The 17,257-nt window shown below is 33.3% G+C and overlaps 1 protein-coding gene across 2 annotated transcripts in view; it reads left to right on the top strand.

The window, feature by feature from the left end:
- The window catches only part of VPS13B (vacuolar protein sorting 13 homolog B), a 427,213-nt gene that overhangs the window by 45,031 nt on the left and 364,925 nt on the right, over positions 1 to 17,257 (top strand). For both annotated transcript variants that reach the window (XM_027717679.2, XM_027717677.2), the window contains exons 5-12: positions 1,054 to 1,221; positions 2,363 to 2,544; positions 6,075 to 6,249; positions 8,399 to 8,661; positions 11,215 to 11,310; positions 11,648 to 11,770; positions 13,099 to 13,236; positions 14,595 to 14,682. In XM_027717679.2, the coding sequence (XP_027573480.2) occupies positions 1,054 to 1,221; positions 2,363 to 2,544; positions 6,075 to 6,249; positions 8,399 to 8,661; positions 11,215 to 11,310; positions 11,648 to 11,770; positions 13,099 to 13,236; positions 14,595 to 14,682 (1,233 nt within the window). The remainder of the gene's footprint in view (positions 1 to 1,053; positions 1,222 to 2,362; positions 2,545 to 6,074; positions 6,250 to 8,398; positions 8,662 to 11,214; positions 11,311 to 11,647; positions 11,771 to 13,098; positions 13,237 to 14,594; positions 14,683 to 17,257) is intronic.

Genomic DNA, 17,257 nt, shown 5'->3' with positions numbered 1-17,257 from the left:
TTCAGTCTTTTCCTACTTACCTCACAATATTTTGATGTTCAATTTAGTTTTTTATTTGAGTTAAAATTGTTGATACAAATGAGTCATATTTAATGCAGGTCTCAGAAAACTGCCCTTGAAGCCTGTGGGATTTAAGCCTGTATAATTAACTGGGTTTTTTCGGCATAGTTACCAAACTATAACTCTGTAGCGTGTATTAAATGTATTTTAGATGCAGGTAATGTTATAAACACAGAAATTTTAAGGCTCACTTTTTTCCAGCGCAAATTAGTTGTCTCCATACTTAGATTCAGTATACATAAAAGACAAAAATATGGGTAGCATTTATTTCTTTATGATATTGGTAAAATATGAGTGTATACCACACCCTGTGAATTCCCAGATGAGATTATTTTTCCAATCACATTATGTCTGAAAAAATGTAAATGGCTTTGTTCCCAAGAGGCTTCAGTGCAGGTGCTTACTAGTGGCGTTGTTGACAGAAATTGGTTTTGATATACCTCGCAGGGGTATTACTGAACAAGATGTGGATGTATCAGCTTTTAGAAGGGGAAAAAGTAGTAGGCATATTAATATTTAGGCAACTTGTAAAAAACTGTGAGGGAGCAGATAGACATAACATGAAAAGTAATGTAGCAACTGGTGTTCACTTTTCCAAACCTATTTCTAAATATCTTTCAAGTAAAAAAGTAATTGCTGTTACAATTCTTTGTCTACAATAATCCATACTGTTCTATTTTCTTAATCCGTTTGGAAGTTAATTAGTCTCTTATGCTCTATTGTATTCACAGTATTTACAACTTTTTTATACTGTCTTGCATTTCTAGGATGCTGGTTGACTTAACAGCTGCACAGAATGTTAAAGAGTTTTAAGTTGTGTGATTTTTTTGATAAATAAAAGACAATGTTACTTAGTTTGTATAAATTTTGACTTTTAAAATAAAAGAGTGCAGGTTGAAAATAGTGAATATATGGAAATAATTGAATTTATTACTAAATGAGTTTGGTATCATATCTTCCTTATCACTCCCAATAATTTACTTTATTTTATAGGTTATGTTCAGAGTTTGATTAGGCGTGTTGTAAACAATGTCAACATCGTGATCAACAATCTCATATTAAAGTATGTGGAGGATGATATTGTTCTCTCAGTCAATATCACTTCTGCAGAATGCTATACAGTGGATGAGTTTTGGGATCGAGCATTTATGGACATTTCTGGTGAGCAGATAGTTTTTGATTATATGTATCACTGTGGAGGCATTCTTAAATTCATATAGAAATTTGCAAGTCTCATAAAAACAGCTCTTTATATCAGAAGTAAAATAATTTCTGCCTGTTTTCATTTTTAATCAGTTTTTCCCTGGTCCATACCTTGATTCCGAAAAGCCAATTATGCTAATATTGATTGATTCTTAATGCATACTTGTATGATCACACATCATTACATTAGACGTGTTGCAGTCCTCTGCTCATACTTGCTGTCCTTTGAGGGTATTTCATTCTGTGCTTGCTGCTGGTGGTGAGTGCACAGGCAAGCAGTTTCTATTTTTGTGAATGAGCAGTAGCATATTAAGGCATTTCATTGCCCTTGTTTGTGATGATCTTAAAACTCTAAACTGGCTAGAGAGGCAGTAAAATGTGCTGCACTGTAGTGAGCGCGACATACCGATTGCAAGACATGATACATTTCACTTCATGTTTTCAGGGGTAAAAGGAAACAACTACTGATTTTTGTTTTGGTCTTCAGTATTTCAATGTTTCAGTCCTTGAATTGTCAGCATTCGCCTCTGTGTTTAGCTACTCTTATTGACATTTGGTAGAAGTGGAATTGTAGTGCGGTAAGAGTACTAAGATCACATAGAAGATTTCGGGGGGTAGATTGGGGAATTCAATTAATGTTTTCCTGGACATATTGTTTTTGGTCTGGCTAAAATAATTATAAATTAATATGACAAAATTACAAAATACGTTCCATGTTAAGATCACTGTAATAGCTCTCGTTTGTTTGGGAAGGTTCAAAAGAAAACTTTGGGGGAAAACATGCAAAGTTATTTCTGGGAGAATAACGAGAACAATATTTATTGCTCTTATGCTTCCACATGAAACAGTACTCTTATAGAAAGATCTAAGGTACAGCGAAGGGGTGAAAATTTTAATTGGGTGTAACTAATTTGTCCTCACTTCTTGCGCGTTCAGCTGAAAAAGTCTGTGACACATTAATCATATAAGCAAGTACTTTGCTGCTGATTTAAATAATGACCAAATAAGTATCTTGTATTGATTTCTTTTAGTTAAGAAGCTGTATGCACAATTTTTCTTATGCAATATATTTTTTTAACCTATACACTTCTTTTAAAAGCCACCGATCTGGTACTGAGAAAGATGATCAACTTTTCTGACTGCACAGTATGTCTTGATAAGAGAAATGCTAGTGGTAAAATTGAATTTTACCAGGAACCTCTGCTGTACAAATGCTCCTTCAGAACTCGTCTGCATTTCACTTATGATAACCTCAACTCCAAAATGCCATCTATTATTAAAGTAGGTATCCAAAATAACATTTTTTGCTTCTCACTTGTGAGTTTTGAGATTTTTCAAAAGATACTTAGAAATTTTAAGTAGTATGAAAAGCTTATGGTGTTGGTTTTTGCTAAAGGAATTTTTAATTGTGTTTTGTTCATATGATGCAATTAGTTTATCTACAGTAACAGTATGTAAATAAGGAAGTTATGTTCTCTAATATTTCCTTTTTTCCTTGGACTTTAAAAAAAGCACAATTGTAAGGTGCAGTCTGTTAAAGAAAAGAAGCCAGTTGCGTTCTCAAAGGTGTCTGCAATAGGATGGAAAGGATTTTTTGCCTCAAGTTATGTTTTCAAGTGTAGCGCAAACTCTGACGAACAAGAAGAAACTCGAGTGTATTAACAGTGTGCAGTGAACCACGTGAACTGGATTAGCGAGTCAAACAGCTCCTTGTGAGCGGGGGTGTGATGCTAAACACAGACATCTGACACTAGGTGACATCTTTACGGTTCACAGTGCAGAAACAAAACACTGAGTTGATGGGGAGACTAAGCTACCTCACACTCCTATTTTTTTTTTCTGCTCTGAATAGTCACAAATGTAAGGTTCATCTCTCCTCCTTCTCGCTCTCAAAGAATATCAATGGTGCCCACTTAATTAGCTGAGAAGTTTTTTAAATTAGGAAGAATACAGTGTCAATAAAAATTAATCTCCGGATGTATGCACTGCAAAATAGTAGATTTTGAGATCAGTTTTGATGGGCATTTCTCAAGAATATAATTTAGAAGTGTCAGTCTTTTAGTTCATACGATTCAGGAAGTCCTACTGTGAATTTGAGGTTGGGAGTTAATCTTACCTGGTTTGCCAAATGCCCCTCTTTGTTCTGTGTGCTGTACATCTCTATGCCTTTGGTTACTTTGAGCAAATTTGAAGATTTGTAGATATAGTAATGACCAGATGAGTATTTATCCAGCTAAGAATAATCACAAAATGTTACGTAGAATGCCTGGTGGTACACATGTTTGCAGAAGCTTCCTTTTTTCATATGTGTATCTTGATTTATACAAAGACTGATTCTTCATACTGGAAAGAAAAACTTTTATTTACTTTATTCAGAGAAACATGTAGCAATTTTGGAATTTTGCTTATTTGAGTTTTATAAAGAAGTAGTTGTGTATTCAATGTTAGTAGGACTTTTAACTATGTGCCTTAACTTTGGAATCTGTGTGAACTCCCGTGATAATAAGGAATCATTACATGATTATCCTATATGCTAAGTTTGCAGAGCAAAAGTTTATGGCCAAATTACAAGTTTCTGACAGCCTGACAGCACACTTTAATGTAAATGCTGACAGTCTTCCATATACTTTGAAGTTACAGAGTTGTAAAAATGATGATTGTTATTATTTTATTACTTACAGTTTTTTAGAGGATATTGGACTAAAATAAAACTCATACTAAAATACACAGTGATGGTACTAATTTAATTAAATTTGTATTAAACTTTTTTGGTCATCTTTGTTGGCCATTTATTGCTTCTGCCCTTTTTTAAGGCATATGTCAGTTTGTTAAAAGGTGTCTTAACTTTTTTTTTTACACTTTGATTTTGGTTTTGGCTATGTTGCAAATAGTTTACTTAACACTTTTCTTTTTTCATTTGTTCTTTTTTCCTCTTCCTTTTTCTTCAATCTTTAAACATAAAATACTGTTTATTAAAATATTCAGAAATGTACACAATTAAAATATTAGACATATGATGCTAGATTAATATTTAAGTGAAGTAATAATTGTTTATTATGATCCATAGAATAATGTCTAAAGATAATTATTTTTAAATCTTTATTCTGTTTTAATATTTCACTGCCATACCATTATGCAACAATTAGATCTACAAATCTGCTGACCCATGCAAATTTGGATTTGGTAACTTTCTGAATGGTTTTATGCATGGAGATTGTGCATTGTGGGTCATCAGGTTGCAGCATTTTAAAGAGACTCTTTAAAATATTTAGCTAATCAGTGGAAATAGCTGTGTTTTCTTACAGTTGAAGTAAAAGGAGCTGTTATCAGTAAATACAACAGCTTCATTAGTGGTATTAATTCAAGGATGCTTAAAGCTTTCTAAAAGTGTCTGCTGGAAATGATATTACTGCAGCTTCAGTGTGTCTGAAGGGTGGGTTAGCGAAGGACAGTAGTTTGTTTCCCAGCTCAAGACAAAAGCCAGCAGCGCTCAATCTTTCTCCAAATCTGTGAAGATCTTTATAACGAGATCTTTTATTCTATGTCTTGTTCGCTTAGTAAAGGATGTGTGATTTTCATCTTGAGAGAAAACTTTGTAGGTGCTAAAACATTTTTGTAACCTGCATAATTTTGATTACTGTGTCCATTGCAATGTTTTGGCCAAACTAATCTTAATGACTTTTATTGGAGTTAAGACTTCTCAAAGGAGGATGATTCTTAAATACTTGCGTATGTATTTGTATGCTTTTAAACTAGGAACACTAAGCTCCTATTTTCAGTTTTAGAATGCAAATAGTGTAAGTGGGTGAGAATGACAAAACACATGTAAAATGATTAGAGTTGAAAGCTTTTTTTCCTGCTGTTCTTGTAAAAACCATCACAAGATGAGGCAACTGTGAGACAGATGAGCTGATTTGCACTGGCGATGTCAGTCCTGCCTCCGTCTATTTGTAGCAGCACTGACATTTGTCTGACCTGTCAGTCATCTAAGTCCACTCACTGTGTTGACAGAAAACTAACTTGACAAGAAGAAATAAATAGTTTCCTGCCAGTTTTAGGAAGATGAGTGAATCAGCTGAGGAGCAGCTGAGTTCCACTGACCATGTAAGAGCAGGATCATGATGGGAGGATAGTACCATACAAGACGTCATGGAGTGTAATGTAATTTCGATGAAGCTACTCTATAATTATCTCCATTGCCTGCAATGCTATCTGGTGTTCCTGTTCTCGACTATGACATATGCCTTTTGTGACTTTAAAAAGGCTTCTGGCAAAATAATCCTTTTTACTTCTTCCAAACAGTTTCTTCCAGATAGTTATTTTTAACTTATCCTTCCTGTTGTTCTTCTGTACAGAAAAGGTTTGTGCACTTACAATAGTGTTTGGAGTGGGAAAGAATCAAAGTGAAGGACCATTTATATTAAACCCAGTATATCTAGTGTTTCTTTAGCGTGCAGAGATTTTTATGAAAAATGAAAATAAAAGTTCAATCAGATGCACTTAAGTCACTTATGTTTAAGAAATGTTTTCAGCAACAATTGTAAAAAACCCAAATAAATAAATGTTTATATATGTAAAATATGTTACACTTGACATTTCAACCCGAAGGTCTCTTGTGTGGCAACCCAAAGAGTGTATGTTTTTGTTGTTGTTGTTGTTTGCACCTCTTTGCCTTGTGTTGTACTGCAGCTTTCGGTTTTGGAAATCAGAATGCCAATACCAAAACTATATGGAGTTGTATGGTTTAAAAGCCAATGTTACTGATCACAGAGCTTTGTTATTATTTGCTTTTGTTCTCTTTCATATTATAGATTCACACATTAGTTGAAAGTTTGAAACTTTCAATCTCTGATCAGCAGCTTCCTATGTTTATACGTATAATGCAGCTTGGGATTGCTCTGTATTATGGAGAAATAGGCAGCTTCAAAGATGGGGAAAGTGAAGATTTGATTTGCCACACTAAAGATATGTTGGGAAATATCACAGGTAAATACAACTTCTACTTTTTAAGAAGCAGTGTTTAAAACATGAATTTCTTTCCTTTTTGCAAATATAAATGCCCAAGTCTAGTCCTTATCAAGTATCTCTGCAGTTTGCAGTTTGTTAGAAGCCATTCATTGTGCTGGGTAAGTATTTAGTACTCTTAACATTCTTTCATATAGGTTCCGTAAAGAGTTCTGGTGGTCCTGACTAAACTGAGGTTAAACAGGATCCAAAAAGACCATTTTGGGAGTTGTGGCACAGTAGGGTACTTTGACTTTACCTGTCACTGTATCATGCAACAAAGCACCTGTCCATAAGCAAGTTCGAAACTGGCAGCAGCCACATTTGTACTGAATAAGAGAAAAGCCAGAGTGTGTCATCTTTCTTTGGAAATTGTTATTGACAATAGGTGTATCAGAACTTGTTCTAAACATCAAAGTACTGCTTTGCACTATGTTTTCAATAGTTCTGTCCATTTACATTGTCTGGTCTTGTTTGCTTTTTATTTTCATACAACATGTATTCCCTCTTCTACATGTTTCTTCATAATGATTATTGTGGTTTTAATTTAGTGATAGAAAATACGTATAGCTTCCTCCTTCTGTTTTCTGTCTCACAGCATATACATAGAGCAGGTAAACTAAAATGGTACTGTCTTATTTTAATGACTTCCATGAAATTTATAGTCCAAACTATTATCTGGCATCTTTTACTGTTGCCTCTGTGTGTGCTGGAGCAAGAAGTATGCTAAATGGTGGCTTAATGTTATGGCTGTGTAGACTAAACGTTATGCATGACCCAGGTCCTACCCCTCCACCATTTTTTTTTTTTGTCAGACCTTCTGCCATTTCTTCTGTGCTTGCCAATAGCAGTCTACACTAAACTACTTGAGTCATCCTTCATATCAATTCTTTTTCCTTCTATATCTGACAGTTGTGCCTCTTGGCTTTTTCCAAGATTTTATGTGCACCTCTTCTGTATTTCCTGTGTTTTCAAGATTTACATTTGGATTGAAATCTGATCTCTAAGACTGTTTTGTGAAGAGAGCAGGAAGGAAGATTGCACTGCCCTTGTGGGTGAAGGTGTCCTGGCCTCTAAGCATGTGCACAGAATTCTCACAAGTGTTTTTTTATTACACTTTCTTCCATTATGCAAGTATAAATAATTAGAGTAAAAGACTAAAGACTAATTAGACTAAAGATTGAAAGGTCTAAAATTTGTAAGAGTGGGATCTCTGAGTTTAACAAGAAGTAAATAGAAATAGAATATGCCTATTTCTGTTCTCAGTTAAATGATACAATAAACATAATATTTTTCTCCTAAAGGAACAGTACTACATCCTGTACTACCTATAGTAATTCTGAAGTAGTTAATAGCCCTTGGGAGTCCCGTAAGAGTGATGATGAAACCAGATAGAAGATATTTATGCTCTTAGTACATGCAGTATTACCCATCTGGATCATGAATCTTAGACTTGAATCCTTGGGGAAATCCTTGTTTTGTTCTGTATGCTATCTCTAATTTTTTTCTCAGACGAATTAACATTTGGACTTTTGACTCACAGATGGCATACCAGCTTTTTTGAGCAGGTTAAACCTATATCTTTGAATACTTGAAAAGCTGAGTTAAACAAAGGAGGTTTTCAGCCTTAAATTTTGGATGTTAATTTTTGTGCTGTGTTTACATTTTTCTTATTATCACTGTTGCAATTGAAGTCCTTTTTTTTCATTTTAAAATTGGAAGCTATGAGATCGTAACATAGCATAATTTCTGTAAAGTTTAATTAATCTTTTTAATTTTTTTTAATTAATTAAAGTAAGGTTTAATTTACAACTTTAGAAGGTCTTTAATGGAAGAGATCTTGAAAGCTTGTGGTATAAATGAAAAATTCTGACCTCACTGCAAATATACTAAAACTACTGCAGAGATCCTTAATATCATTTAGAGGAAAATGTTAATGAAACAAGTGTTTGGAGACTTATATTCAGTAATTTAAAATTTTTACTTGTTTTCTGTCATTATAAACCAAGTATCAGTGAATGCTATGTGTAATACTGTCCTGGATAAATTTCGTATACTGAAAATTTGAACTTAATAAATAAACTTTCAAGCTTGGTTGCTCTGAAATTTAAATTTTTTTTTGTTTCAAAAGGTGCAGAAGATGAAACAAGCTCAATAATGCAATATCCAACACAGTATCAAGATCCTTATTTGCATCAAGATGATGACCAGCAACAAGGATGGGTATCTTGGGCTTGGTCTTTTGTCCCTGCCATTGTAAGTTATGATGATGAAGAGAATGATTCTAGTGGAATTGACGATGGAACAACGTTACATCAGCAGAAATCTCAGTCTCTAAAGGATCCTATTATTTCAGTTGGGTTTTACTGTACGAAGGCAACAGTGACTTTTAAGGTAAGTATTTCTCTGTTTCATAAAGGATTCATTTGGCTTGTTGAGGAAGTGCATAAAGATTACCTGAGTGTTTGCATACAGTTTGATTGGAGATGGGAAATGATACATTAATGAATAACATGGAAAGTGAATGTTGAATGTTCCTCTTCTGTCATACTCTACTGATAATTGCAATGTGAGCTGGTTTTGCCATTTCAGCCAACTTAATAATCTTAAAGGGAAACAACTTGGATTAATATTCTTTGATGGGAGAAGAATCTTAAAGGCTTTCTATGAATGTTTATTGAAGTATTCTATCCATGTAATGTGTAATATTTCTTTATAAAAAAGTTTTTGCTTCATAGAGATTGTGAATTCGAGGAATTGTTTAGACTGTTCTTTTTTTAGACTATTGCAAGTAAAATTATGGTTTTAACTTGATAATGTTGAAATTATTTTCCATTTGTTGAAAATGAATTGAACAAACAAAGGATAAATAGTACATATACTTTGAGCTATATACTATGTATGTAGAGAAAGATTTAAGTATTTTTTTTGTAAACAAATTTCAAACTGGTTACTGGCCTTCTCTCTATTCTTTTGTAAGCTTGCAGAAGGGAATATGGAGAGTCTGAATAAGATATTGAGATATACTGACAGAAATTAAAATTAAGGTTCTGAATTAGCAAAATACTTTTAACATGTACCAAACTATATGCAAACAATTTTATGTGCATAACTACACAAAGTGGCTCTTGGCTTTACAACTAAACATGTATTAAATCAAGGCCAGAACTTTGCCACAGAGTAACTGAGGCTGATTTTTATGACTTTGAGCCTTTCAGATGAACTGCAATACTTCCGTAACTCTCGTACAACAGTTATGTGCCTGATTATACACCTAATACCATCAGCAGCTCCCTGAACCTTTATTGCCTGTGTGGCTTGTCATCTGTGCACAAGAGCGTTGTGAGGGGCTTTATGCTTAGTTTCTCTTAGCTATTTTTGTTTGGTGGCGTAGCAGGGCACTGAGCTGCTCGGCAACTGTCAGGAAGGCTGAGGCAAATGACTTTGGAAGCTGTAGGCATTCTGTGGGAAGGTTAATGTTTTAAGGCGTCAACCTCCTGGCAAATTTGGTTGCAAAATTTGAGGATATCAACAAACATTGTCGTGTTCTTTTATGTCAATCTGCTTCAGTCTTCATTAAAAAAGGCTAAAAATAAATAATGGAGAATCTTCTCTTTCTGTGTTACTTATCATCCCTGGGACACTTAAACCCAAACAAACTACCAGGACTCAAATTTCTTGTTTTTCGTGGCTCAGCATCTTCTTTTGCACTTCATCATACAATAGTAATTTTATGCTCTTTCCTCATGTGAGAAAAATCATTAAAAATAATATGAACTTATTTTTGAACATACTTTTCTGGGGGCTTTCCTAATGCTTCATTGGCAAGTTCACGTGTTTTATATTGGGAAGTGATTAAAAACTACTTAGAGTGTAACATCTTACATTCTATAAATTTTAAATGTGAAATGATGTATGATATTAATATGGTGACAGTTAGGAGGGAAACAGAATTCATTGTTCTACTTGCATGCAAAGAATGTATGGAATTAATTTGTGGTTCATACTTTGGTTAAAAAATAAGGTCAAGTTTCTGCATTAGCATTATGAACAGTTGATATCATTCCAGCTAAAAATCATGCCAAATTAAATGTAGCTTTTTCTAATAATGGTGAAAATTATTCTTGTAATGTCTGAGTTCTTTTAATCAATTAATTGCTTTTCCTCTACTATAATTGCACACAGGTGAAGGGTGGTCAGTGATTTTTTTATCCAATTCTCTTGGACATTTGGATTGCAAAATTTTAATTTGAAACAACATCCATGTGTATCCACTCTTGAAAAAAATGAGAGCCTGTGGATGTTTTTATATAAAAATTAGAATTGGAACTATTTAAGCTGTTCAACATAAACTAAGTGTTTTTTCGGTCAAAATATAACATCATTATTTTGTACCTCTTTTCCTGTTTTTCTTAGCTGTAGGCTATGTGCTTTTATTAATCTGTGTTTTACCATTTTGAATTTTTATATTGAAATAATTCAAGAAATATAAATGCATGTTCCTCTTGGTTGCCATGACAAGAAACAAAAATGAGTATGGTTGTAACCGAAATATTTTTGTAATATTATCATGCTGTTTAATTATTTTGGGAAGAATAAATAACGTATTTATGTATTTTTACAGCAGTTTATGAGCTAATTTGTTATTATATTAATAATGCAACTGTGTATTTCTTTCATCTTTTTACATAGTTTCTCTTTAGATAAGGAAACTAAAAATACTGTAGTGGATTTTAGACATTCTGTCATGGCATGTTTCAACCAGAAGTTGCATATGAGAAGTTCCAATATGGATAATGTGTTACAGCTGTTTAATTGCACCTGTTTCCTGCCTATTAATAAGTTTTGGCCCATAGTTTGTCTTCATCAATTCTGTATATTAATGACATTACTGCTGTTTAATACTAATATTGACTTTTATAATGTGTTTATCCTATTGTTTCATAGCTCACTGAAATGCAAGCTGAAAGTAGTTATTACAGCCCTCAGAAAGTAAAATCCAAAGAAGTTATATGCTGGGAACAAGAAGGAACAACAGTTGAGGTAATTTTCCATTGACTGGGCTTTTTTGATTTATCATAAGTAATGTAGCAAATACTTACCAATAAAATATTTTTTAATTATTTTGTTGCCGAGTTTTCATATTCTGTCATATTGGATGTGTTTGTCGTAATAATCACTTCCATATAAATTCTCTAAATTTCTAGTGCTGTGATGATGAAATACTAAAGTAATCTCTTCCTTTGAAATGCCCTTGTGATTGCTATTTATTAAAACTCTAAATATATAAACCTAAACATATTTTGGTTCACTTTTGTCCACATTTTTTATTTCTTGGGGAGTAGAAGTCTTAAAAATACCACTTTTTTTTCCTCACTAGGTCCTTATGAAAGGTGAACTTTTCTTTGATTGCCAAATTGGTTTTGTTGGTTGCCAAGCTATGTGCCTTAAAGGAATTATGGGAATTAAAGATTTTGAAGAGAACATGAACAGGAGCAATGAAGTGAGTATGTTGAAATATGAGCTGACTTGCTCAATTAGCAGTCCTGTTATGCTTTATTGATTGCAAAAATTGAAAAGACTGCTGTTACAAATTGTGATTTAAGTTTTTGAATGTTACTGGTATATACAACTCAATTCTATTCCTCAGAGCTGAAAAGACAAATATTTCAGAATGAGAAGAGGCAAAACAAGACTTTTTACTTTGACAATAGCCCATTACTGTCTATGTCTGCATACTTTGATTTTATATAACAAATACAAACAATTGAAAATCTTTGAAAGTGCTTAAATGAACAGAAGGTTGGAAGGGAACAAATGAGAACACTGTATACTGAAGATAGTAGAAGTGTGGTACAAATATCAAATGAGTATTTTACCTAATTTTTCAATAAGGTTAAGAGAAATATTAAATTAAGGAGTTAAACAGTATTAATTTCTATATTTTAAATAGAAGCAAATCTTCAATTACTTAAGACAAAACCAAGTATGGAGTACTTTTAAAATATTTAATGAAGTGGTGCATTAAATTTTAAATTCGATAATGATTTTTGGTTGAACTGTAGATAGAATAGTGTCCTAAGGTACTGGAGAACAGCAACTATTATCTTTTTTAAATAAAAAAAAGTAATGCAGCCAAGAACGGACCTATTAACTTGATGTTAGTGTTTTGTGAAGTCTTGGAATGTATTTTAAGGAGAAAAATTAAGATTATGAAAGAAAACACAAAATGATTATATTTATGTCAAATATCTCCTAATTTGGAAAATCATGCACTGTACTGTGATAGGTATGATGGGACAGATTCTTATCCTTAACCTGTGAGAGAAGCATGGCTTGCAATCCATCTCAGGTGTTTGGGTATGCAGCACAGAAACCAAAAAAAGATCTAGATATCCTTACACAACTTTAGTTTATGATATGGGATTTTAGAGATGCAGTGGGACACACTACATGGCTGGTGTGCTGCAATGGATAGAAGTGGGCTTTTCCAGAAAGAGAGGCTGAAAAACTGTAAAAATGCTCTGTTGGCCTTGTTAAGTACAATGGAGATGTTGCTGGGGATGTGAGGGTGGGCAGCAGCCTTGTCTGCAGCAACTATGAGATTGTCAGCTATAAAATCATTTTTATTGAAAATGGGGAGGGACTTCAGTGTTACTTCAGTGAAAATAATTTAATTATTTTATCTTCATTCATAATGAAATATACTCTCGAGGGTTGCTACTGTGTGTGTGTTATTTGTGTGTTATGACAATTGAAACTTCTGTTAACTTGACTATGTTGGTTTTTTTTTTCCTCCCCTGCCATATTATTTTGTACTACCTCATGAAGGAGGCCTACTTCTTTAATTGTGGAGAAAATTTGAGTGCGAAAGGGATGACGTATCTTACCAATTCACTATTTGATTACAGAAGTCCAGAAAATAATAGTATTCGGGCAGAATTTATATTGGATGCAGCTCATCATAAGGTCAGAGAATCACGTTTTTCTTAGAAAAAAATTCCAATGCTGTCTAATAGATTTCTAATAACTATCTAGATCTGTGTACTACTCCAGGACTGATTTTTCATTACTTTTTCACGTTTAACTGAATCTTACTTTGCAGTTGACCAAAAGAAAAAAAGTAAATCTGTTTGTGTCAAAAAAAAGACACCCACAACACCGAGCCAAAAAAACCCCCCAAACTGAAGAAACATTTTCGAAAGAAACCTCAAACCCCCGTCTCCTACTCCAAAAACGGAATTAATTCCACAGTTTCCAAAAGCACTAGCCACAGAACACTTTAAGAGAAAAATAGGTATGAAAGAATGCTAGCAAAAGCTTTACCAGCACATACTTTAAACCCAAACAGTAAGTGGTCCATGGTTTTCAAACTAAGAAGTGCTGTCTTGGAAACCAGATTTGGGCAGTGTTAATTTTATTGTTCATGTCCTATGTTTGTCTACTTAGAGAAAATTTTACTAATCCTACCTTTTCTAGAGACAGATTTTCAGTCACCAATAGTGTCTGTTGTTGTAAATTGTGCAGTAAAACTTTATTCTTTGATTATCTGTGATTTTTAAAAACTGTATGTAATGACCAAGGTGGTTCTTTGTTCATAGTTGGAGTTCTATGCTCTGTTTAATGTACAGATAATCCATTTACAATTTCTTTTAAATTTAAATTTTACTATTGTCACCTTTTTAGTACTACTGAAGTGTAACCTTGAAGAATCCTGTAAAAATGATTAGTAAAATCACAAGTAGTTGTATTCAGACTTTTCCCATATAGTGTTTTAGTTACTCTATACTTGGTCTGTCTTCAATGTTTTTAGATTTGCCTATTTTTTTGGCGAAGCAAGTTTGCTACGTAATGGATTATATTATGTATAAGTCTCAGTGATGGCATAAAGTCTTAATATGTTTCCTCTTGTTTAAAGATAAAACTACAATGTTGCTTGAATTGTATTGAATTGAATGAGCTTAAGTTTTGAATTGAATGAGCTTAAGTTTTCAGTGTACTTAATTAGGTAGATCTGTTGCATGCAAAAGATGAAGAATATTTACTCCATTAAAGGTACTAATTGACTAGATGTTATTGATGAATTGGTCAGCATGTCCACTGGAATTATGGATGTGGATTTGTGTGGCCTCAAATAGAAGTTACATTACCTATCAGAAAGGTGAATTCTTTGGGATAACCTCTGCCTTTGTTTTGATAAGCCTTTCCGTGTGTTGATGCACAAATCCAAACATGAATATATCTCTCTAATACCAGTCTATCAGTTGGTAATCTCAAGATTCTATCCTTATACAACATTTTCTTTGTTTGCTTTGCTGTGTTGGTAGGAGATGTACACAGAGATAGCTGGAATGCAGAGGTTTGGGGCTTTCTACATGGATTACTTGTACACAATGGAAAGCACCAGTGGGAAAGGTACCTTTTTTTCTTTGTTTACCCTGATAAATAATAGAAACAAAGACTTTTCATGCCTAGATGGTCCTTGACCAACTGTCCTCTAACTTATCTTAGATTTACCATCAAAACCATCATTAAAATGCTTTCATCTTTGTTTCTTCAATGATGTCTTTGAGGTTAGCTATTTTGGTTAGCTGTTGATTGTCGGTGTTATTTTTTTTTTTCTGCATAAGTAATCACAGTGATACTTTTATAGCCAGTTGCTAAACTGAAAGTAATTAGCTTGTAGCAGTGGTGAAGTTCATAAAGTATGATGTCTTTTTCTTTTTTTTAAAGTTATCATTATTGACTTTGCATGTAAAAAAAAAAATCTTTTGAGAAAGCCTAGTTGAAGAATGAGGTTGACTGTGTACTTGCTGCAGAAGATGAAAAGGACTGTGATTTTTCTCCTACGAATTAAAATGCAAGGATGCAAGATAGTGTGGAGGCTTAATCTTGAAATATATGTATCTGAACAATTTTGTGAACAAATAAACCATGTGCACATAGATATATTGGCCAATTCTAAGTAATTTTTGAGATTCCTATCAATTCTTTTTTAAGTCTGAGAAGTGAATTTAATGCAGTAAGTATATCTACTACTGTGAGTGTTACAAAAAAAGGGACAAAGGAGTTAATCTATCAATAAGAAATACATACATGTTTTTACACATGTATTCTCATCATTAATTGCAATGTGACTTCCCCCCCCCAATTCTTCTAAGACTGTCATCTACAGCTGCTGCTATGCAGTTTCACTGTCAAACTAATAGTGCTTTCTTCCCCACCTGTGTATTTATTATTGTGAATACTATTTCTCTGGACATCTGTTGGGAACTTCTTGCTGTATTGTGACCGAACATTTATCTGTCCTGTCCTTGCTACCTAATCCAACTCATCTGTGGTTTCGTTTTGTTTTTGTGTTTGTTTTCTGGACTTGTTGGGCATTAAGAATAAAAGGAGTAGGAAAGAAACTTCCAGTTTCCTTAGAGGATGGATCATGCAAAACTTAAAAAAAGAAATAAATGATGGTATTGCCTTTGGTTGTAGAAGAATACACTAGGAAATTTAACAGTTCTTTCCTGGTTCTGAGACTTTCCTCTGTGCTATGAGTGTCGTGTGAAGCTGAGAAAATATACAATTAAGTCAAGATTCTACTGCAGTCTACTTCTGGTTTTAATAGTGATAAATATTTAATTGTGTGTTGAAGTCTTATGTAGAGAAGTTGAAAATCTTGGTTAAGCCTTTTTGAATCTTACTGTAAAAAATTGAATATGCAAAGACTATTTGATTATGAAGAAAAATTGATTTTGTGGAATATTTTGTCTTGTTTCTCTGAATGCACAAGGAATGCTGTGATCATATCATTTTCTGACTTTTAACTAGCCCTTTTCAGGAATGACTGAACTCAGGAATGAATTTATTTTCCTCAATGCCAGGCTACTGGTATATTCTGACTACATTTTTCCCTCTTTAGCTTCTCTTCTTTTTCTTCCAGTTTGCTTTCTCAGAGCCTTAGCTTCTGTTTTCTCCATCAAGGAAAACACTTCACAAAGTGTAGCTTGACTTCCTATCAAGCTGTGTGCTTTTATTTTGGTATTACTCCTTTAATTTCAGCTACCTCTCTACATAGAAGAATGGAATGATTAATTTTTAAGTTGTTAAAATAGTTGTTGTTTCTCTGAATCAAGAACTTAAAACTTTGAATTTTCAAATAGTTTTGTTCCTCAGAAAAGCAAATGTGGTGTTTTCTGCTAGTTATTTTCTAGTTTATTTTTCCATATTTGTGGGTTAAGTGCATAGTTATTAAATAACACATAAAAAGAGGCGTAAATAATTTCTCTAAAATGAAGATATAAATACCTCAAGATTTTGAAAACAGTATAAACCTGCTGCACTTCTAATTTGTTTATATGAAAGTTTAAATTTTACTATTTCTTATTTTGATATTAACTATTTTTTTAGTTACAATCAGTGCACACCACATTCCATAAAATACCCTAACCCAACTTAAGTTATAGGAGGCAGTTACTGTGATTGTAAGATTTTTATCTGTCAAGGCAATTTTGGTTTGACACATTCTTTGCACCTTTAACCTTTCCTGAAGCATAGAATTACTGATTAAACCACAAGTGCCTCCTGGATAACATTAACCTCAGGAGTTTCATCTGTCACTTACACAAGTGCATTAATCAATTTCAGTATTTTGAATGAAAACGAGATAGTCATGCACAGTAGTTTTATTTTGAAATGCTGCCTGTCCTCCCCTTCCTGTATTTTTCTGGATTTTGGCTTCGTATTTCAATGCAAAACATTTTCCCTGAAACATTATGTAGCCTGTCAGTTCCCTGATCGCTGATTTGAATGACCTACAGACCTAGCGGGGTGTACTTCTGAAGTTCCATTTTGTTTGTAATGTGTACTTATCTTGGTGGCAAGTTTATTATGCAGCACTCATTTTGGTATTTTTTGTCAGTTAGAATTAGACATAAGGTTTACAGAGAGCTTGAATACTCAATGATCAAAAATTGTTTTTCTTTATGCAACTGGGAAG

This window comes from Pipra filicauda, unplaced genomic scaffold, assembly GCF_003945595.2.
Source record: "Pipra filicauda isolate LSUMZ 115617 unplaced genomic scaffold, ASM394559v2 scaffold110_size2237424_pilon, whole genome shotgun sequence".
NCBI classification, from domain to species: Eukaryota; Metazoa; Chordata; class Aves; order Passeriformes; family Pipridae; genus Pipra; species Pipra filicauda.
This window is presented reverse-complemented; position numbering and strand designations above follow the sequence as displayed.